Source organism: Vespa crabro, chromosome 4 (assembly GCF_910589235.1).
Source record: "Vespa crabro chromosome 4, iyVesCrab1.2, whole genome shotgun sequence".
Lineage (NCBI taxonomy): Eukaryota > Metazoa > Arthropoda > Insecta > Hymenoptera > Vespidae > Vespa > Vespa crabro.
In genome coordinates, this window is record NC_060958.1 from 10,603,632 (window position 1) to 10,625,547 (window position 21,916).

Below are 21,916 nucleotides of genomic sequence, written 5' to 3' on the forward strand. Positions count from 1 at the left end.
CCTTTTAAACTCGCTTTACCTTCTTTTTGTATTCCAAAGAAAAGTCTTTGAGAGTACCCTCTTCAAAAGACGTCCACCAAGTTGGAACCTTTAGATTCTTATAGCCTTCCAAACTCACGCGAATTAAAGTATATAACGAACTATTAATTTCTTCGACAAAATAACTTTCATTCCAATGTTTTTCCGTACCATTGTACGTAACAAAGTTACTCTGAAAGAAATAGAAACTATAGACTCTATATCTCGAGATCTTTCTTAAAAGGATTGGAAAAAGATTTTCCGTAGAATTAAAAATACATTTCATTGTTATGAAGACAATGATATTTGTTTATTTTATAGATAACATACCACGTTATCTAAGTTGAAAAGTAAGAAGTCCAAAGCATCAGGGAATTTATCATTTGCAAGAACGTTCTGGCAAAAGTTAGTGATGCTCGAAAGAAGACCCTTTTTTCTTACAAAGCTTGATGGTATCAAATACCTGTCGATGTCGCAAGGTTTTACTTCACCGAGAAAAAGTTTTTCGACAAAGTCATTTAATCTTTCCGAAGTGAAGAATGTGTCTATAACGGTGATAACGAGATTGGGCATGTCTTCGATCAGCGTCAAGATCGATTTGATTTTCGTATTCTTGTAGACGTTTCGTAGCTTCTGCCAAATGTCACCACCCGACGAAAGGTCCGCTAAGAAGTTCATCAATTTGTTTAAATTCTTAAGGGCCTCTTCAAGTTTAATATTTTCGTAAATCCATGAAGCTTCGGCATTTTTTATAAGATCCCACGTGTCTGACGATAAATTCCTCCAGGTTGTCGAATTAAAGATGTTTGATCTAACGATTATATTATCGTTCGAAGATATAATCTTTATTACCGCGTCTAAGAATTTTATCAATGATAATGGTAAAGGTGTTGACTTTATAATAACGTCCCTTTTTCCTTCGACAGCTTCCTAAAAGACGAAAATCATTGTGTATCTATGATATTAAAAAATATCAAGCATTGTATAATATATTTGTAAAATATCTTACATATAATTCGATGCTGGTAATAGATTTCAATACTTGATACGGATCGAAAGCGCAAACTTTCATTAGGAAATAATTCCTATCTTTAATGGCCCAATAATTAGGAATAAAGTGAGGATCACAAAACGTTGCTCTAATATTTTCAAAAGGCATAATCTGAGAAGTCTTTTTATCTATCGTTAAAAGCCTAGCGATTAATGCTATCGCTTCTTCAGGCGAAGCTTCCATAATTTTCAACAATTGTTGAACATCGCCACTTTTCACCGCTTGCCAGATATATATTTCATCGTCCTTTATTTCCAAAGTCTCCAAAGTTTCGGCAATATTAAACAAAGCTTCGGAAATACCTTCAATGATCAGCTTGTGGTTTGCCCATGTAGTATTTAATTCTGCGATCTGAAAATACAGAACGAACACTTGTTGCGTTCAATCGAATAGAATTGAACTTTAGTCAATTTTCATTAATTTACCTTAAATGAAGTGGACTCGACGTATTCCAGGGAATCCCTCAGTTTTATTAATACATTCTTGAAGTATAGTTTAGTAAAAGGTCTCTCGATAGTTATCGTTGTATTTAGTATTTTATTTATAGCTTTTCCAAAATCGTAGATATCACCGATTACAGTTAACATATACAATCGATAACCACTTACTGGTTTCGAAAATATTTCCCTTTCGTTAGCAGCGAAATTCACGTAACCATTGAAATTTTCTGAACTAAGATAACACGTAAACTTTTTTAATATCGTATATTCCTCGATACTAAGACCGACTCTAACGTCGGACCACCAATCGAATAAATCTGTGCAATTGAATTTCGCATGGTTCTTTAATGTTTGTACAATTTTATTCTCGATTCTGTTATCAGACAGGCCGTTCACCAATGTTGATAAAATATACGGTAATTTCTTATAAATTATCGAGACCACACTCTCATTGTTGAAACCTAATATGGATAATAAATTGATGTCCTTGGATCCTATAGAAAAAGAGAAAAGATTTTATTAATAAAAAAATTTTTATATTTAATTACATATAATTCTAGACCGAATAATCGAAACCGACCATCTTGAAAAATATTCCTCACAAATGAAAATGCTTCGTGGAGGACATGCGAAAGAAATTTTCCAATAACAAGTATCCTATCGATCCCAGTAATCTTCAATTTCCATAAATCGCTCATCGTGAGGTTACTTTGAAATACTTTGATCGTCTCGTCTAATTTCAAATCGATATAATCCAAAAATGACCTATTGATCATTTGACTTCATTACATTTTGCATTATGTCTTTTTTTAATTTTTTACTCGATAAAAAATACAATCTTTACCTCCTAGTGACCTCAATATTTGATAAACGTTCGTCAAAGATTCTCTTTATTTTCGGTTCAGCCACCTTCATATACGGTAGCAATTTTGGATTTTCTGCTAAAATTACTTCCTTTGTGTCGATAATGAAAGTATCAAATGTTTCCACTAGACCACGGAATTTCGTATATCCCAACGTCCAATTAAATGGTGGTAGTAATGCGGGGGTATTGAATTGAATCTATATAACAAGAATATAAAGATACATAGTATTTGCTCCGACTACGAGAAAATTCTTAAGGTCAAATTGAATTCAAATGAAAATCTTTACTCACAATATTTTGAACTTTCATTATAATAGGATGATTTTCCCACTCTTTAATAAATCCAGTAGAATCGCAAGTTATTCTCTCGAGTACTCTTAAAAATGATCGACTTCCATTCCTTAATTCCAAAACTTCACCAATACTCTCATTATGCACACATGGCCAATCAGATTCGCGTTCTTTATACTTATCGATATAACTCATCTAAAAATGAAAAAAAAAAAAAAGAAAAAGAAATAACGAAATTCGATGAGCCACGATACTATAATTAATACAAATATAAATAACTCACAATATGAAAAGGAAAGTTCGATGAAATCAAATCGATTGCATCGAATATGATCGATAAGAAATTGCGAAAGAAAGTTTCCAATAAGATTTGCGTTTCCGGCAGATCATTTATAATCTCCGGAAGCTTAATCATACCATCGTTCTTACGAATCTGATTGATAGTTTTTTCTAAGTTTTCAAAGATTATCGAAGAAGCCCACGCGATCGCGTTGATATTTTTCCAAAAAGTTTGCTCCTGTATCTTGAAAATGGGCTTTTCCATTATGTTGAAAATCTTACATAAAACACCTACGCTGCAAAGAAATGTAACTTGTCATCGAATTATCGGTATCCCAATTGGCACCTTTTCATTTCGTTAAAAATTAAACGCGTACCTAATCTCCCAAGCGTCCCTCGAAGTGAGATTTGTCGTCCACGCTGTTTTAAAATTAGATTTGAGATACTCCAATCTCAATAGATCGTACTGCTCGTCCTCTTGAAATAAAATATTATCAATGTATCCGTAAATCTGAATGATCTCTTCGTTGAACATCGTCCAATTGAAGGTATTCATTTTCCCTTTGGATAAACCTTCGTCATTGAAATTGACAACGTTGATATTTATCATTAGATCATTTTCTACAGATCTCGAAACACGACAAATCAATTCTTTTAAAAGCTTCTCATCCGATCCCTTAGGATATGCTATTAAGTTTGGTGGATTCTTATCGATGCAATACGATTTCGTAAAATTCGAATATTCTAATATTTTCAAGCTCTGTAAGTAACACGAACGTTACAATTGTCAATCGGTTACTTTCTCTTCGAAGGTTTTTTTTTTAAAGATAAAAAAAAAAAATCGAATTATCACTGACCTTTTCTTTGTCCGTGACGGTAAGATAAAATGATTCTATCAGTTCATATTTGTGCCGGCGAAACTGATCGATCCAACTAGTTGGTTGAGTTTGAAGATCTCGCAAAATGATTATAGCTAATTTATTCATATCTTGTAATCTAGGTTTTACCGTGAAATAGGATAAACTACGGGAACCGCACATCTTCGCAACACTCAAATAAATTCCTAAACTGTTAAGAACATTATAGTGTATTAGCATCGAGGAATATTAAAAAGATTCTAATAGATCGTATAGGAGTTTTATTTATTTATAGATGAAACTACTCACACGTCTAATCTTCCTTTACTTCGAGTATCCTCGAAAGCCTTTGACCAATTTTCATTAATTTCGAAAATACTCCAATCTGGATCATCCCTTCTCGGAGATTCCAAATAAGAAATGAAAGCTCTGGTAACTTGTACAACTGTTGTAAGATTGGCTTGTTCGATTCCAACAGTATATTTAAAAAACATACTGACTAATGTGGCCAAAGTATTTTCTATCTGCAATATTATATTTATTAATCAACCGACATTATATGTATTTACGTTTTAATATGATTTTTTTATTCCATGTTAAGCATAATCTTACGCACGATTTTTTCATAATCCTCAAAATGAAAATTTGCGTGAATATCGGAAATGAATTTCTTTCCGGAATCACTGCAAATTATATCATCTATATTTTTCGATTGGACAATTGTCAGATTCTGATAATCGTCGAATATCTCGTTTAAAATTTTTCTCTCACAAATAAATTCTTCAAATTTCTTATCCTTTGCACCGTCTACTAATCGCTGAAAAATGAAATATATATTTTTACGATCACACGTTAAATCTAATCGTAAATATATCTAAATAAAATACAAACGTATTTACCTCCACAAAATTTAATCGAGAAAAGGATCGTATAATGGTTCGATAAACTATTGGATCAATATTTGTTAGAATCTTTTGTAATAATTCTTCATGATTTTTACAAATTTCATAAATGTTCCTTTCAGTTTCTAAATGAATGACAGCCACGTGATGAGTCATTCGCACTATATTCTCAATCAATGAACTCGCATATGTAAGTGAGTTTACTATGTGCTCGGAGAAATAATATTTTAAATTATCGATAATTTCAGCGGCTCTGTAAGCATAATGTGTATAATAAAATTATAAAATGAAAAGGGAAAAAGAAAAAAAGAAATATCGAAGATATATCGTTTCTAATCAATAATAATAAATAAAATTTCTAAATAATAAATAAAATTTATAAATAAAATTTCTAATTAATAAAGATATCGTACGTACAAAAGAATTTCATCGGAGTGTTGAGTTAACAATTTTTCGGTCAAAGTCATTCCATCTTTCAGAACCAAAAATGCCATATCTAATATTTTCGTAACTTGTGTCTCATTCGTTTTCTTAAGCGAAAAATCTTGGATAGTTTTTACTAAATTATCGAACAACGAGAAAAAATCATCGGATGATTCGTTAGTACGATTATGGAGAACTTCCTTGACCATTCCAAGTAACGTATTCAATTTTAAAAATCCATGACGAGCCGTCCTCCAATCATGTTCTTTCTCAAAAATAGGATCTAATAGCTTTACAGTTTTATTTATACTATAAGAAATAAACGTGAAAATGTGTCAATTATATCGTACTAAATAGCGAGAATGAATTATGTTGTTGAGAAACGTCTACCATTACTCACAAAGTAAGATCAATCTCCTTGAAAGTGACGTTTCGAAAGAGCATTATAACGTTAGGTAGCCATTCTCGAATTCTAAGATATCCCGGGACGTATTTATCTATAGATTTCAAATTCACAATAGTATCGACCGTGAGGCTGAGATCTTGGAAAAAATCATAATCGCGAAATTTTCCCATCACACGATCGAACATGCCCAACAAACTATTAAAATCAATATGTTTCGAGAGTTCGGATAATATATCTGGAATTTTGTCGGCATTCAATTCGCAAAGGACCTTCGAGATTTCCGCATAATTCTCTTCTTTCGATAAGATCATATATTTTTTTAGATTTTCTGGTGAACAAACGATACCGTCGACGTTCGTCGAGCCGAATGTTTCAATAAGCTGAAATAAAAAAGTGACGTTAAAAAAGAAAAAAAAAGAAAAAAAAAAAAAAAAGAAAAAGAAATGACAACAAAAAATTCGTTAAATAAATAAAATGCGAAGGAGAAATGAATCTTATTGACTATCGATTGAGGAAAAATATAAATTTTATATAAAATGAAAAAAGAAAAAAAAAAAAAGGAAAAAAAATAGAAAAAGAAAAATTATCTATCGTTGATTATCATTACATTGCATAACAAAAATATACTTTGAAATTCTATCCTTAATAAAATCAAATCAAATTAAATCCTTCCTATATCGAAGTATGAAAAAAATGACTGTAGAATTTGTTTGTTTATTTTTTGCACAATATGGTCCTAACGAAAAACGAATATTAAATAAACACCATGATTAATTCGAACCTATAAATAAAAACAATAAACAATAGATGAGTAACAATGACTCAGCATTTCTGTACTCGGTTAGTGACAAGATGTTGTTTAGAGTGATAAATAAAAACAAAAAAAAATATATGTTATATATTTTTTAATATATAATATATATTAAAATGATAACCTAACGATGAGTTTTGAAGTTCATATTCATTTTTTTCGTGTTGAGATCGATGCTAGAATTTTTTTTTATTTTCAAATTATAAAGATTTTCATCGTTGACCAGTGTTATTAAGATCATATACGTATCGATTGGAGTTATCATTTATATCAAAATGTACTTACATAATACAACCTTATTGACGATTCAAATAAACTATCGACGAAGGTAGTACTTGCTCGTGGCATTTGAGCCCTTAGAAAGCTCTTGATCCGATCGTGATTGTTGAAGAGGTCGCCGAGGTAAATACCTCTGTCTATAGACATTCGAAAATTCTGTCACTCGCCATCCTCCTCTTGAAACGATCAAGAGTTTCGAGAAGCGATCGCGCGTACTTACCAAACAACGCTTTGATTTCCGGTCGGGTGAGTATCTGCGCCATTGACTTAAGAAGTTGAATACTCTTCGGTAACGTTTTCACCGCAGAGAGAATCGTCTCGTTGCTGAGTATTGGCTGCATATCGACCACTAAAGGACCTAAACTGTAATAATCAACAAATCCCTTCATTGTTTATCTTATTCTTCTTCAAATTTCTATTATTCTAATCTCTCAATATTCGTACAAAAATAATAGAACTATATAAATTTGACAATGCAAATTCTATGTAAACTCTTTCGATATAATAATATATATTTTCAATTAAAAATTAACGTTTTCCCATTGAAAAAAAAAAAACAAAAATACATGCTTTATATTAAAAAATCAACAAACATACTTTGATTTCTATCTACTCGTATTATTCAAATTATTTAAATAAAAATAATTTCATAAATACCTAGCATTCTTGTATGTTGGCACTTCCTCGTATTCCGAAAGAGGTTCGCAAGTATTTCCAATACTACAGATAAAGCTCTGAACAAAAGGTAAAAGTCCATCCTGAGGCATCGATCTTGACGGGAAATGACAAGTCGAATGATATACTGGATCGACATTGTCTCGGACTGTATAGAGTATTATAAAAACCAGAATCGGCCATAGAAATATCAAGGCTAGAATACCCTAAAATTATTTTTTTATGAGAAATTTAATTTAAATATTATATAGCACGATATAAACGAAATCGATGTTAATGTAAATTAATTGAAATGAAGACAATCAAAATACTCACTGGTTGTCGCTTGCGAATAATATAATTTTTCCAAAGAAGAAGTGCGAGCTGATCGCAGCCCATTTTGCGAAGGTCAAGAATGATTCGTCCCTGTTAATAAATCATTTAAATTTATGGATTATCAAATGGCCACGTTAAACACGATATAAAATAAAATTTCACATTTCGATAAATTAACAAATGGACGAACAGACGAAAGATCGAAACAATCAACTCAATGTGTGATCCTTTCACTGTGCTTTGTGAAGCACGATTGAACTTGGCTCGATAAGAATACATACACAAAAAAAAAAAAGTAATTAAACTGACGTCATATCAAAAGCGGAAGAAGCTTCTCATACTATCATATATTAACGCCCCTTTCTTTATACTATCTTTAATTATTATAGTTATGGATCAAGCATACATCAAACAAGTACGACAAAAAGCATGGAATAAATGTTTGAAGAATATGACGCGTAGTATTCTTCCTTTCGAAGGAAGATGGAATAAAAAAAGAAAAAAAGAAAAAACATAAATTGATTATTGAGAAAGAAAAAAAAATTTGCTTTTAAGTTTTCATATCCTTACTTGTTCTTGTAGATCCATAAATAGTAATCTGCAGATTTTTCTACGAATAAAAGTCCACAAGAAGCATCAAGTCAAATAAAGAAGTTCTTTTATCGCTTCAACCGGTTGACCTCCAAATCACGAATACGTACACACATTCACGTTTCTCTTACTTTTCTCGTAATATTTGGACGTAAATAAATGCATAGATAAATAGATAGACAGATAAATATCACATTGCTAACGGTTATTATGTTCATCTGACGTAACACAGATTCAAAGTAATTATTGATTTGGAAATACTATCATGGCCTTATCATTAAAGTAATAGCAGCTTCTTCCTTGATGCAGTCGTTCGCTAGGAACTAATAACGTTTACTTTTAAGATAAAACTTCATTTATGTGATAGTTAAAAAACTCGACAGAAGGGTCATCAGCCTAGCAAAAGTGTCAGAGCAGTTGGCTAATTATACTTTTTCCATGATAATTAGCCAACTGCAATCAATTTCTGCGAATTGCATCTCTTCCTCATTCGTTAAACCTACAATTTTGTACACAGAGCGCAAAATAAATTGCCTTTTTTTTTTTTTCTTAATCCATCGTTCACTTTATCGTAATGTATGTATATAGCAAGGATGACCTTGAAATTATCGACGCGAGATTTTTTTTATTAATAAAATTCAATGTCAAGATCCACAAAAAGGAAGGACAAGTCGAGTGAGCAATGCAAAGAAAGAACAAAAAAAAAAGAGAAAAGAAGAAAAAGAAGAAGAAGAAGTAGAAACGTAATTTTAAACGCAACGACCTATTGAACACGTTTCCTTCGCTTAATAGGCGACGTTTGTGGTTTGAACTTTCACTACGTTTGTGCAGTTATGCGAGCTATGGCAAGTGTAAATCATGAACGTATACATTTCGTAAGAATGCACAATGATTCCAACTGACGTAATTAGTTATATACCTCTCGTACTTTCTGTCGTTTATATCAAAACTAAAGTGGGCCTGAAGTTCAAGAGCAATGGATTAAAAACATTTTGATCTTAGGATTTATTTAATTTTTCGTTTTATTTTCTCTCTTCTCTTTTTTTTTTCCAATATTTTCGTGGTCGTACGTATTAAGGAAAACGCGGACATAATGAAAGTCCCTATTGTTTGTACGTAAAGTCGTGAGATCGAGAAAGAAATGAGATCAACGAGGGAAAAAAACAACAATTCCATTCTTCCGTAAATTTGTCCGAAAGTTAAAGAATAAGATAAATGAATAAAAGAATTGCTGGTTCGCATGTTTCGCAAAACGGTGAAATTTTTGTTCGCTCTCGTTATTAATTAATTGTAGATGTGTAGGTAAATATATTTAAGTACCTATGTGGACTCGATTTGATAATGAGAATCCTCATTAATGCATAAGAAATGTTTTTAGATGACAACAATTTTTACAATATATATCTCTACGATAAATGTTTCATAACATTTCTTTTTCTCTTCTATCTTCCGGGATCATGATAATAATATGAATGAAAAATCAAGTATACGTAAATTATAATACCGAGACATTTTCACATTTTTTCTTTTTTTACAGCAACAGCTATAAGTAATTAACAACTTGCCTATATGAACAATTATTAAATAGTTTTTTTTATAATTATCGCTAATAAACATGCAATCCAAATGATAAATATTTTAATATGCATATTATTGCGCAACGTTGTTGTAATTCTCCTAAGAAGATCGTTTTTCTTCTGAATAATCTACGATATTGGATCTCTTTCTTAACATCAAGTTATAAAAAGTGCTTAGAGTAGTAAAAGTCAGTTTGCATCAGAAAAAATATAATGTATGATAATATACCATATTTTTTATGAAATACATATAAAAAAAAAAAAAAAACTCCAAGTTTCTCTTGGAAACTCATAAGACTATCTTATAATAATAAATTAATTAATTTCAATGATTTCTTTCTAAAGTCATTATTATTAAGATTTATTAATAATACAAATAATGAATTAGTATAAATTACGGGAGAATAAATGAATAAATTTTTTACGACGGACAATATTTAAGAAAAGACAAATCTCGTGAAAGATCGCGAAAGAGTGTAGAAAGGTCGTCTTTGTTTTTCTTAGAAATCTAAACTGTTCGCGAGGCTCCCTGGCGAGCTGGTCGAACAAGTTTCCCAACAATAACTCGACGATGCTTTGGAGATTGTGCGAGAAGGAACAGGAAAGAATCTCTTGAATCGATGCTAATAAAATATTATTACGATCGACAAATAAAAAAGATATACAGCATTGCTAAGATATATTATTACTATTATTATTTGATGCGCTAACATTTTTTATCGTTCGATAATCCATTGTTTTTTCTGCGTTATTTTCCGTCTACGTCATTCTGTATGTACTTATACAAATTTTTTTCCAAGAAGTGTCCAATAAGAATTGACTGATGTCTTTTTTTTTCTTTTTTTTTTTCTTTCCTTTTTTTTTTTTTCTTTTTTTTTTTATATATATATATAAAATATTTAAAACTTACTTTAAATCTCTATGGCAATAAATATTCAATCTATTAGAATGATATAATTATATATAAATATAATATCAATTAGGGATTAACATTCATAGATCTTTTTTGCATGATACGATAAAAATTTTAAAACAGAATTTTTTTAATAAAATGATGTTAACTTATTGCCGATATTGTGCAATTTGTCACCTCTGGATTGTTTATTTTTTTGTTGACTTGTCAAACATAAAATTTACGACAACAAACCGTAAATCATTGAGGAGATTTCAAAACGAAATTTGACTGGACATCTGCGAAATCACAATTATGTGAAAATGTTAATCAAAAATCTAGAAAAGAGATTTTCTGCAAAAATAATTATGGTTGCTATTTGATAATCGATTATAATATGTATCACAGATACAGTTAAGATTAAAAAAAATTTTTTTAATTTAAATATTTTATATTTGATAATTCTCTCTTATTGGAAAACCCTTTATGTACGCAAGTAAGCAAAATATGTGACGTGCTTATAATAAAAAAAAAAAAAAAAAAAGGGATTAACGTATCGATTTTCTACCTCTTTCATATCTTTTTATAGGCATAAATATATTCTTTTCAATGAGACCAATCTTAAATAATATTTAACTTCAAGATTTATAATTACACAAAACCAATCAGAGAATTTCATTACGCAGTGCATAAATTTCAATATATTTATTTCAAATAGTATTTTTTGTTTTTTTTAACAATAGCATATCAGATATGATTAATAAACGATTATCAAAATTATAAAGTTGACATCGATCGCTTAATATTTCAAAGTATATACATTAGGAATTGAATTTTAATTGACTTTGGAAAACCTCGTAAATATGAATATTTAGCTGGAACAAAAAAATGTCCTACACAAGAGAAGATATAAACAACATAAGCAAATGATAAGATTCGGCAATGATAAATACGTTTGTGATGATAGAATACGTTTAAGATACAAAAACAAAAAGTGTAATTTTTGGATCGAGGAAAACTTTGAAAGAGAAAGAAAAGATGACGGATAAAACGGGAAAACTAAAAGTTGCATGCTGAAAAAGAAAAGTGAAAAGATGAGATAAGGAGAATGGTGGCTTACCTCTTAGAAGATCGACGACATGAGAGAGAACTCGATGAACGAAAGTGAACTCGTTCTTCCACTGCTGTTCTTCTTCTTCTTCTTCTTCTTCTTCTTCTTCCTCCTCCACCTTCTCTTGCTTTCTTTTCTCGTACACCTTCTTTCTTTCTCTTTCACTCTCTCTCCCTGCGCTCTCTCTCTCTCTCTATCTATTTCTTTCTCTATAATGACACTCAAAAGAATAAAAGAAACAGGCAAATATCTTAATAATGAAGAAATTACTGGGAACGATTACACGCACTTTGAACGACGACGGTCAGAATACGACTGTTGCCGCTACGGTGATCCACGAGCACGTGGACCTTCGGTACCACGACAATCCTTCGTAAATATTCATTTACGTGCCGTGCTCGCTCCAACACACTTGCATTCAAGCAAGGACACGAGAGACGAGCTCGTGCGCTTGATAATCCTTTTTTCAATCGACGAAGAATCCTTCTCTTTGAATCGAAAAAGAGAGAAAGGAAAAGGACAAAAGAGAAAAAGGTACACAATGATTTATCTTTAAAAGATTTAACAATTCACGCGAATCCAGAGAATTACTAATTCGCATCTTCACGCGACGTAAAGAGAATATCGACGAGAGAGACGTGCGAGAATGCTTCTCTGTAATAATAACTAGTTCGGTTGAAGGAAGTCGAGAATTAATCGATCTTTTATCTTTCTCTTCTTGATTTATATCAAAATATTTTATTTTGTATAAAATGTAATTGGGATGTTTCTTATCACGTATTTTTTTCTTTTCCCATCCGTTGTATCTTTCTTTCTTTCTTTCTTTCTTTTTTCTTTTTTTCTTATTTTTTTTTTTTTCTTTTTTTTTTCTTTTCCTGTATACATAATAATATTAGCTCTAGCTCTATGTCCAATGTTCAGTATGACATCACTGCAATAAATCGCATTGCTTAGTAATTTCATATGCGTATGCGTAAATGTCACATAACGAGTAAATCTGTTTACCAAATAAACTTGATCACGACCTCGACGATCGTCTGAGGTCGATCGAGCGACTGACCTAGCTTGCCTTAAATATCCTTTCATCGAAGCAAGATATCAAAGATTGATGAAAATAAAACAATCGTATTAGAATTGACAAAAGAGAGAGAGAGAGAGAGACAGAAAGAGAATGAGAGAGAGAGAGAGAGACAGAAAGAGAATGAGAGAGAGAGAGAGAGGGAGGGAGGAGAGGGGGGAGATCGTTAATCTCGTAACAATCAAGTACTTCAAATATTTTCGAACGATCATCAATATACAATTACGAAAGCATCGATCGACAAAGGCTAACAATACAAGTCAAAGTGAAATGCATAATAACCAGAGCATTCGACGCACGCAAAGTTTCCAAACGATGCGCGACTATATTCGTGCCACAAAATCCGTCCTACCTTTGTCGTATTTAAACACAAGAGAAAGTTCATTACACAATAGAAAGAGTATAGGTAAAGATAGAGAGAGTGAACGATATGGTAAATATGAAATTATGAATGAAAAAAAAAAACTGTTATCGAGTATGTTAATCACGACCTATTAGATTATTCTTTAATTTCTTTAGAAATGTTTTTGTCGAGAAAAATTATATATGCACACTATTTTATGCAAATTATATATGCACGCTATTTAATACATAATATATATGTATTTATTATTTTATAATTTATCTATTAAGTATTTCTTTTCATTTATAAATAGGATAGGAAAAATCAATGAATGCAGACATATATACGAACAAAAAATCAAAGAATCTGCTATGAGATAGTGGCACGAGCAACAAAGAAATTTCAATTCGTGGGTAATCCATTTTCCATTTTCTTCTTACACCCTTTGCCCCTTTTTTTTTATTGTCACGATGATTTCCATAAACCGGATTCTATTATCTATAAAACTCACCGTCCTATTTTTCAATTCGATGCTTTTTATTTCAACACTGTATCACCACCGTTCTCGTACTTTTATTCCTTTACCTTTCGTAAACATGACCCTTCCCCTACTCTTCCCTCTCCCTTACTCACTCTCTCTCTCTCTTTCTTTTTCTTTCTGTTGGCATACCACAAATCTTTTTGCCTTCGTTTTATCGCGATCCCAAGAATAATTATTTCACTATTCTCGTATTTCATGGCTTTATCTTTGCGGGATGCTCGTTATCGCGAATACTGCTTACTAACAGCAATGCTGCATCGTTACAATTATCAAAAAGTTTTCGTAAAAAAAAATACAACACTAAAATAAAAAAGTAAGAAAAAAAAAAAAAGAACAGGAAAATAAATGAAGAAAAAATCGTTTTTTCTCTCTCTCTCTCTCTCTTTTGCGCCTTTTTGATTTTTCTTTTTTGTTTTACTACAATTTTTTATTTATTCGCACAGAAATATTTCACTAACGTGACGTAAAGTGAACCATTACCCCGACGATCGTTCTTGTAATAGTTTTCTGTTTGTGTCTATATATAGTTTGTATATTTCAATATCATATTATAAATAAATAAATAAAAAATTAATAAATTCGGTTTTATTATATTTATTCCATTCGATATCAACCTTTTACCCTTTTCCCATTCTTAATTTAATGAATTATTAAGGTCATAATTATACGAAATCATTCGTAATAATGTATTATAATTTGTTAAATATTACGTTATAACAATTAGAAAATATCGTTATGTTTGTATGCAAAACCACAGGAAGGTAAGGGGAGAAAAAAGAGATCATCTTTCTACATTTCTTATTTTCATCTTCTTCTTCTCGGTCCTCTCTAAAAATACGACTTAGTCGTGAGGTATTTAAAACAGGAATTAAAAAAAAAAAATAACGAAAGGACCTGTTCGGCAAGGCCCTGCAGCCGAACTACGTAGTAAAATGAGAATGATGTCTACGTATAAAAAAATTTATATCAGTTTATACGGCAAATTTTTATTCGCAGTTATCCTTCGAGTGAAATATCAGCGTGATCTTTTCAATGAAAAATGATTTTCTTACTTGTAACGACAATTAAGATTATATTGATTCAGTTCGTTGAAGAATAACTTGAACGAAAGTAACCACCACGAAGTTTGGAAACAGCCAATTCAATTTCCATGACCCACTTCGATTTAGAAAAAAAGAAACGACGATATATAGTGACAAAAAGAGAGAAAGAGAGAAACCACAGATCCAGGTCAGCTATCTCTCTCTCTCCCTCTCTCTCTCTCTCTCTCTCTCTCTCTCTCTCTCTCTCTCTCTCTCTCTCTCTTTGTCTCTATCTCGTTAAGAAAATTCTAAAAAAGGAAAAACGCAACATTCGCTTCAAATTACAAGAGCTAGGTTTCAAGATGTCGACGCAATAACCGCGTAAAATGTTTAAAACTCAAGATTTAATTTGATTCCTGATCCGACTCGGCTCAATTAAGGACAAGTTAACGAGTAATTTGATGCTTCGTTAAATCGTGTTTACGTATTTGAAAATGCATTTGAAAGGTCTTTCCAAGAGTATTTGTATGGATTCGATATATCGGTAAAGAATCGTGACGAGAGAATGAGAATGCTAAACAATTAATCGCGACGCGTTAACCGACTTCTCAGAAGACTTTCAAACAATAATTGACTAATTCCCACGATGAACGCCCTTCACATAAAAGAGAATCGTTTATATTGTAACGTATGTATATACGTTGCACGATCGTCGATAAAATGGAAACTGATTGTATGTTTTATTCAGAAAACGCCCACCAGTTCTTATTATTTTGTTAAAAGAATCTTCACGTAGTTTACGAGCTTGTCGAGACCCTGCTGATTCACTTCCTCGTAACCGGGTATCTCCTTCTTGCACGATCCAAACCAATTTTCCAGATGGTGATATTTTCCCGTTGGTGGCACAAACAGCTTGAACACGACGCAAATATATGATGAATGTTAGGAAAAAAACAATAAATGAAGAACAAATGAAGAAAGAAAGAAAGAAAGAAAGAAAGAAAGAAATATTCTTTTTTTTTTTATTTACCTCCAAAGTGGAGAGCGTCGCAACGTTGCAAAGATCGGCTATAGTAATCGTGTCTCCGGCGAGCCACTTCGTCTTGGCATTCGCCAAAATCGAATCGAATGTCTTGTAAATGTTCTCCACACGATTTATTTTCTCTTTCGTAATAATCTTCTCCCCAGCGATAACCGGGTACTAGAAAAAAAGAATCAAAAGTGTAAGAACGATGTGAGATATATCATTGAAACGTCTATTTTATTGGTATCCATTCGGAAAACCAACGATCTTTGAGATGATCAAAATCTATCGATCTTCGAAAATCACTTTGTGCTCTTCAACGATCTTATTTTCTTTCGACGTTCCGGAACTATTGTTCCACATAAAGAAAAAGGCCTCCTTTCGATCGGAGAAAAGCATAGTAACGAGTGCTAAAGAGGAAAATTGACTGAAAGTAAAAGGCATTAATTTATGCAAATTACCGTCGGATTTCTAAATCGTTATCACGAAGGGAGAGACAAACAGTGAGAGAGAGAGAGAGAGAGAGAGAGAGAAAAAGGAAAAAAAGGGAGGAAGAAAGAAAGAGAGAAAAATGAACGAAGAAGAAATCGAGATGTATTTCTATTCTCTCTCTCTCTCTCTCTCTCTCTCTCTCTTTATCTATTTTCCCAATAGAGTCAGGTTCAATGTCGATGATTACACAAGGATTACGTAGGTACTTTAATGCAATTTTCAATACGATTTGGAAGTTATACCACCACAATTATGGTTAAACACTAACAGACCAAAACGTAGAATTTTCTTCCACTATAATTAAACGAAGCTTCCTCGTTGGACGCTTCTTTGCGTGTCCCAACTTTTATTCCGAGACTGACAGTGGTAAAATCCAACCTAGAAATCCTATTCACAACATATAATGCATACGAGGATTACAAAACTTCAAGATCTAACTGGATATTTTCCTGTAATTGTACCATGAAATGTACATTTATTAAAAAGATTATCATAGATAATATACCTCTCGATTGGCTCTCTTTATTGGTCAACATATATGGATGAACAATGTTCGCAATAAAAATTTTGATACTTTACCACGACATTTCTAAATTCTGGATAAAGGGTTCCCGTATCGAAATGCAATCTTTGATCGACCATAGCACGTTTTCTCGAATCCTTCGGATAAAGCGAGTCGGATTTTCCGTACTCATGTACCAAGTATCCTGATATCGCGTGACTACAAAAGAAATGCGGAAAAAATAGGATATACGTATATACATATATATATATATATATATATATATATATATATATATATATATATATATGTATATATATAAACAATAAAGAGAATGAGAGAAGAAAAAAGGAGAAAGGAAGAAAGAGAAATTAATCAGTGTTCAAGTTATCTCTTCCGGGAAGCAGTATATCCGGTAGGCGGTGTCAAGTCATATACATACATTGTCAAATTGTATTGGGAAGCAGTAATGTCCACTCACGAGATCACGATACTCGTATTGTTATTTCGAATAACTACGATACGCGAGTATGTACTAAAAAAGTTTTGCTTCGTCGGTGTTAGAAATAAACTAAAGAAGTGCGTCGTATATATTGGTGATAAAAAAATATTAAAGATATGAATTCATTTTTTATCCTCTATCAAATTATATTAGATACTTAATTTCAATGATATAATTAAAAAATTCTTATTTATCGCTCTTTTAAAAATAATGTTCAAAGGATTTCGAGTGTACTTCTATCGGTCGTACGAAGTTATATATTACGAGATTAATGATGCCAAGATGGCGATCATTTTATCGTTTTTTTTTTTCTATCCTACCTATCCCATACATAGTAATCCTTGTCTTGCAATAATGGTACCGTTCCTTGTGGATTCATCTGAAAGATCGTTCATCAAATTATTAACGCTATTAACGATATCTAATAATCATTGATGACCATACTCAAGACCGTTCGAAAAGTCCTCAAATTCTCATTAAAACTTGCCTTTAAATATGCCGCTGTTCGTTGCTCGCCTGAAATTAAATTTACTTCTTTCTTATATAAGGGAAGACCGATTATATAAGCCGTCATTAAGACCGATCTAACAGGTGGAGATAATTCGGTCATGTACAGCGTCGGAACAGATTTGTTAACGAACGTTTTAAGACTCATAGCAATAGGAAGGTTTAAAAACGTAATTTATCTGACATACATCTTAGAATAACATTGATTCGTCTGAACTTGTTCAACGATCATCTAACCTGACGATATAGTCTATATGTATAGATTCGATGGATCGATGAAACTGTCCATTCTCACTAAACAAAGTTCCCAACTTTAAAGTAACATGACAACTTTTATTCAATTATCGATTACTTTCGACAAAGAATTTAAAAACTCGTTAAAAAGATCTAACGAACGTGGTCGCTTAAAGCTTATTTTCGTTAAACTTAAAATATATAAAAATATAATTTAATTAACATACAATTCAAATAATAACTGATTAAAAATAATAGAAAATATTTTTCAATCGATTGAATAAATCGATTAAAGAAGTTTCCAAAGAATCACGCGTTCATGAGTTTCTGTTGGAATATTTCATTAACTTGTTTGCTTCCTGGTACATTATATTTTTCATAGCCCGGCAATTGTTCCTCGCATCGTTTCAGCCAAGCTTGAATATTTGGATACTTGTCCCATTGCACGATAACCTGCAAAAATTTTCGATAAATTTATATCATTAAGATTCAATGGATTCACCAATGGTCTAATAAAAACTTACGGTCAATGAGGAGATCGTGCTGACGTTGCAAATATCGGCAATCGTGTAAGAATCCCCGACCAACCATTGTTTACCTTCCAAAAGCTTTTCGAAAAATCCTAAGGCTTCTTCGAGTTCGTCCATTAGCAATTTTGAAATTGTTTTCTCCGATCCCAACTTTATGGATTTCTGCGATAATCAAAAATAATCCTCGGATTAAGATTTCGATTTTCTGCGATAACGGAAAATCGAATCATTCTTCTGACGAAAAATACACTTACAAAAATTCTTTTAAGAACATGGAAAAGGACCGAGGCATCGAAGATAAGACGTTGCCATAACGTTGCTCTCAGCTGAAGGTCTTTAGGATAAAGAGAATCATCAGCAGCATATTTCTCAATTAAGTAAACAGCGATAACGTGACTACAAAATTAAAATATTTCTTATTTATCTTCTGCGTATGAGTGTGTATATATATATATATATACATATATCTTTTTTGATAATAAAAATCACTCACCTATCCCACAATATAAAATCGTTATCCTGAATAGTTGGAATAGTATGCTGAGGATTCAACTAAAAGATAAAATTATATAAGAATAACAAAAAATCAATCTTGATTCTCTTTTAAAAAGCGATAATTACAAAATGACGAAATAAAAAGAAAGTTAAAATGCCTTTCAACGATAACACAATTTTTCTAGCAGATTATTATTTATCGCACATTAAATTTGTTAATTTCAAGATAATTTTTAGAAATTCTTTTTTTTTCCATTAAAATGATAACCTTTCAAAATTGAAATTCATTCTTATTAATGATTTATTAAAATGTGTATCTACACGAATGCAAATAAAATATTTCTATAAATCAATATATATACATTCAAATTGTATGTTATTATAATACAAGCTTACTTTAACAAAATCCTCTTTTTGTTGATCATAATTGAATAAATTGATTTCGTGGATGTCAAAATCAATGCCAATGGCTTCTCCTACCATAAGTACGGCACGACAAGGTGGACTAATTAGTTGCGAGTATAAAGTGATCTTTGACATATTTTTTGTGCTATAAATAAATATAATATATCATTTAAATAATAAAATAAGACACTTAAATAAATTCTTATAAAATATCATTTTTCTTATCAGTAAAAAATTTTAATAAATAACTATTTATTAATATTTAATAAATTTATGAAATACTGTTAAAAGAATCGAATTAGTAGGAAAGTTGATTTAAAAAAACATGAAAAGTAAATGCAAACTGGTTACGTACGCTGTTATCAATGATAATGTAATCATATCGACTCGATAAAGCATAAAACTTTTTTGAAATTTCAAACGTTTTTAAGAGATATCGTATGTCTCAATGATCTCGTGATTCGTTCAAAATAACAATTATTATTAAAGAAATAATTATAACGAAAATTATATTAAAGTAGATTATATTGCAATATAATTTTATATCGTTCGAATCAAACGAATTATTTGGCCTTGGATTACATATGAATGTTTTCGTTATTATTATGAAAAACAAAATACATATAATATTGTAATATTTAAAAATTTTCTCTATTACAAGATTATTTAAAAAAATTCCCTCTATCCTTTCGTTTATAAAAATATAAACGAACAGATATCTTCTCTTAATTAATGAAAAGTGTTTCACTATTGTTTTTGAAGTATGATTTTTTTTAACATTTAACGAAAGAAGATTTGCATTATGAATAGTACAAGAACGTACCTATTTCCCAGTATTCATTTGGATAGAATTCTAATATAAATCCTTAGCACGTATGTTTGCTTACTTTCTTTTTAGACCTTACGTATGATCGTATGTCCGAATAGTGAAGTCGATATATGTATTTCTAATGAAAGGCCTTACCAACTAAATTATAAATTATAAAAAGTCGTGGTAACATACGAGGAGTACAAATAAAAAATGTAAAATAAAAAAAAAAAAAAAAGAAATGCGACAAAAAAAAAGATACGTGTTATTTCGTAAAAAGAGGTAGCATTAATATTACTCACACGATTCGATGAATCGAATAGATGAAAAAAGAATGACGATGATTAAGAAGAAGAAGAAGAAGAAGAAGAAGAAGAAGATATTTTGCTGAAACTACAAGACAGCCAGTCTGTTACTGATAGCTTGACCCAACCGTATGAACAGTTTTATCGTGGAGTATAGTTAGTAAAGCCGGTTATACTTCTTGTTTCCTACATACATTCACCGACACTACTTTATCAGCCTATGGGAATTGATCGAGAAGGACATATCATTCAGGGCCGTAATTAGCCGGTTCTCGAAATTTTCTCTCTCTCTCTCTCTCTCTCTCTCTCTCTCTCTCTCTCTCTCTCTCTCTCGTTTTTACTTATAATTAGTTCTTTTTCCGATTCCAATATAAACAAAACACGAGTAACAAATTTCGTTCCATATAAATTCTTTTTCATTTATATCTTGATCATACATCGACGTGTGTATATTTATAAAAATATATAAATTTCTTCCCCCATAGCATTTCACATACAAAGAAAGAGGGAAAAAAATAGAATATAGAAAAAGAATATTTCTATAAATGAATATCGGTATCCAAGGTTCGGTTAATAATTACATTCGATCCAAACAAGAGAAATCATTTATACGCGCGCGCGCGTGTGTATATATATATATATATATATATATATATGTGTGTGTGCGTGTGTGTTATGTGCGATAGATAATATACCCTAAGATATACATCATAAGATATATTCAATTTCGCGGTCGGAGGTTTTCTATTTTTGAAAGATAATCTACAGTGTCAAGGGCAGAGTTTTTTTTATCATCAATTGATACCATTAATTTGTTTGTTGTTTATATATACAAGCTACTACAAACTTTCAAAAAATATTTTTTATTATTAAATAACGGTAATATAAAAAATCGAGTAATATTGATTAACTAACTTTCAAATTAGCTAATCAACATTTGTTTATATTTTTATATGATAGTACATTCGATGTTATGAAAATGCTGATTTCATCGTTCAAAATTGTTCAATATGAATTCATTTCACATGTATTACAAGACATCTAAAAAAAGAAAGCATAATTATCATATTGTTTTTTTTCGTATTATCACAAAAAGTCGCTGATCAAATTTACATCATACGTTGATTAAAACAACGTCATTCATTTTTCCTTTCTATATTCCGCATCATTTATTGCTATTTCTTTTTTAATTATAAACCATCGTCTTTTCTCCCCTTTTATCTTCCGTTTAGTTCGTGTGTCTTCTAGCACAATTTCGAATCGAATTAAAAGACTTGAAACGTTGAGTTTCTATCTGAACGCGTCAGTAATTATCCTTCTATGTTCTTTAACTTACGTATATTAT

The 21,916-nt window shown here is 31.1% G+C and overlaps 2 protein-coding genes across 5 annotated transcripts in view; both read right to left on the reverse strand.

Moving 5' to 3' along the window:
* LOC124423931 overlaps positions 1 to 13,283 on the reverse strand; it is a 32,470-nt gene extending 19,187 nt beyond the window's left edge. For 2 of the 4 annotated variants that reach the window (XM_046962307.1, XM_046962305.1), the window contains exons 1-20: positions 11,793 to 12,626; positions 7,613 to 7,702; positions 7,280 to 7,503; positions 6,843 to 6,985; positions 6,629 to 6,759; positions 5,527 to 5,912; positions 5,121 to 5,435; positions 4,701 to 4,956; positions 4,418 to 4,618; positions 4,111 to 4,325; positions 3,802 to 4,012; positions 3,322 to 3,704; positions 2,949 to 3,240; positions 2,666 to 2,860; positions 2,354 to 2,571; positions 2,090 to 2,274; positions 1,495 to 2,003; positions 1,028 to 1,420; positions 349 to 948; positions 20 to 211 (exon numbers count right to left, since the gene is read on the reverse strand). In XM_046962307.1, coding sequence (XP_046818263.1) covers positions 20 to 211; positions 349 to 948; positions 1,028 to 1,420; positions 1,495 to 2,003; positions 2,090 to 2,274; positions 2,354 to 2,571; positions 2,666 to 2,860; positions 2,949 to 3,240; positions 3,322 to 3,704; positions 3,802 to 4,012; positions 4,111 to 4,325; positions 4,418 to 4,618; positions 4,701 to 4,956; positions 5,121 to 5,435; positions 5,527 to 5,912; positions 6,629 to 6,759; positions 6,843 to 6,985; positions 7,280 to 7,503; positions 7,613 to 7,675 — 5,112 coding nt within the window. In that variant the 5' untranslated portion in view covers positions 7,676 to 7,702; positions 11,793 to 12,626. Of the gene's footprint in view, positions 1 to 19; positions 212 to 348; positions 949 to 1,027; positions 1,421 to 1,494; positions 2,004 to 2,089; positions 2,275 to 2,353; positions 2,572 to 2,665; positions 2,861 to 2,948; positions 3,241 to 3,321; positions 3,705 to 3,801; positions 4,013 to 4,110; positions 4,326 to 4,417; positions 4,619 to 4,700; positions 4,957 to 5,120; positions 5,436 to 5,526; positions 5,913 to 6,628; positions 6,760 to 6,842; positions 6,986 to 7,279; positions 7,504 to 7,612; positions 7,839 to 11,792 lie in introns of those variants that run through there. The other 2 variants (XM_046962308.1, XM_046962306.1) reach the window with 2 other exon arrangements.
* A 1,035-nt stretch (positions 13,284 to 14,318) lies between these two features.
* LOC124423697 lies at positions 14,319 to 20,752 on the reverse strand. The gene is made up of 11 exons (XM_046961742.1): positions 20,569 to 20,752; positions 19,450 to 19,603; positions 19,052 to 19,110; positions 18,813 to 18,954; positions 18,553 to 18,720; positions 18,341 to 18,481; positions 17,775 to 17,951; positions 17,608 to 17,666; positions 16,863 to 17,004; positions 15,798 to 15,968; positions 14,319 to 15,679 (listed from the first exon to the last, which is right to left on the reverse strand). The coding sequence occupies exons 2-11, from the start codon at positions 19,591 to 19,593 to the stop codon at positions 15,536 to 15,538; spliced, it is 1,347 nt and encodes a 448-aa protein (XP_046817698.1). The 5' UTR covers positions 19,594 to 19,603; positions 20,569 to 20,752; the 3' UTR covers positions 14,319 to 15,535.
* Positions 20,753 to 21,916: the final 1,164 nt, after the last annotated feature.

Coding starts and splice junctions, on each gene's coding strand:
- LOC124423697 (XM_046961742.1), bottom strand. CDS start 19,593: ATGTCAAAGATCACTTTATACTCGCAACTAATTAGTCCACCTTGTCGT. Junction 17,952..18,340: donor AACAGAAACTCATGAACGCG/TGATTCTTTGGA, acceptor TTTTTAAACCTT/CCTATTGCTATGAGTCTTAA. Junction 15,969..16,862: donor CAGAATTTAGAAATGTCGTG/GTAAAGTATCAA, acceptor CTTTTTTTCTAG/TACCCGGTTATCGCTGGGGA.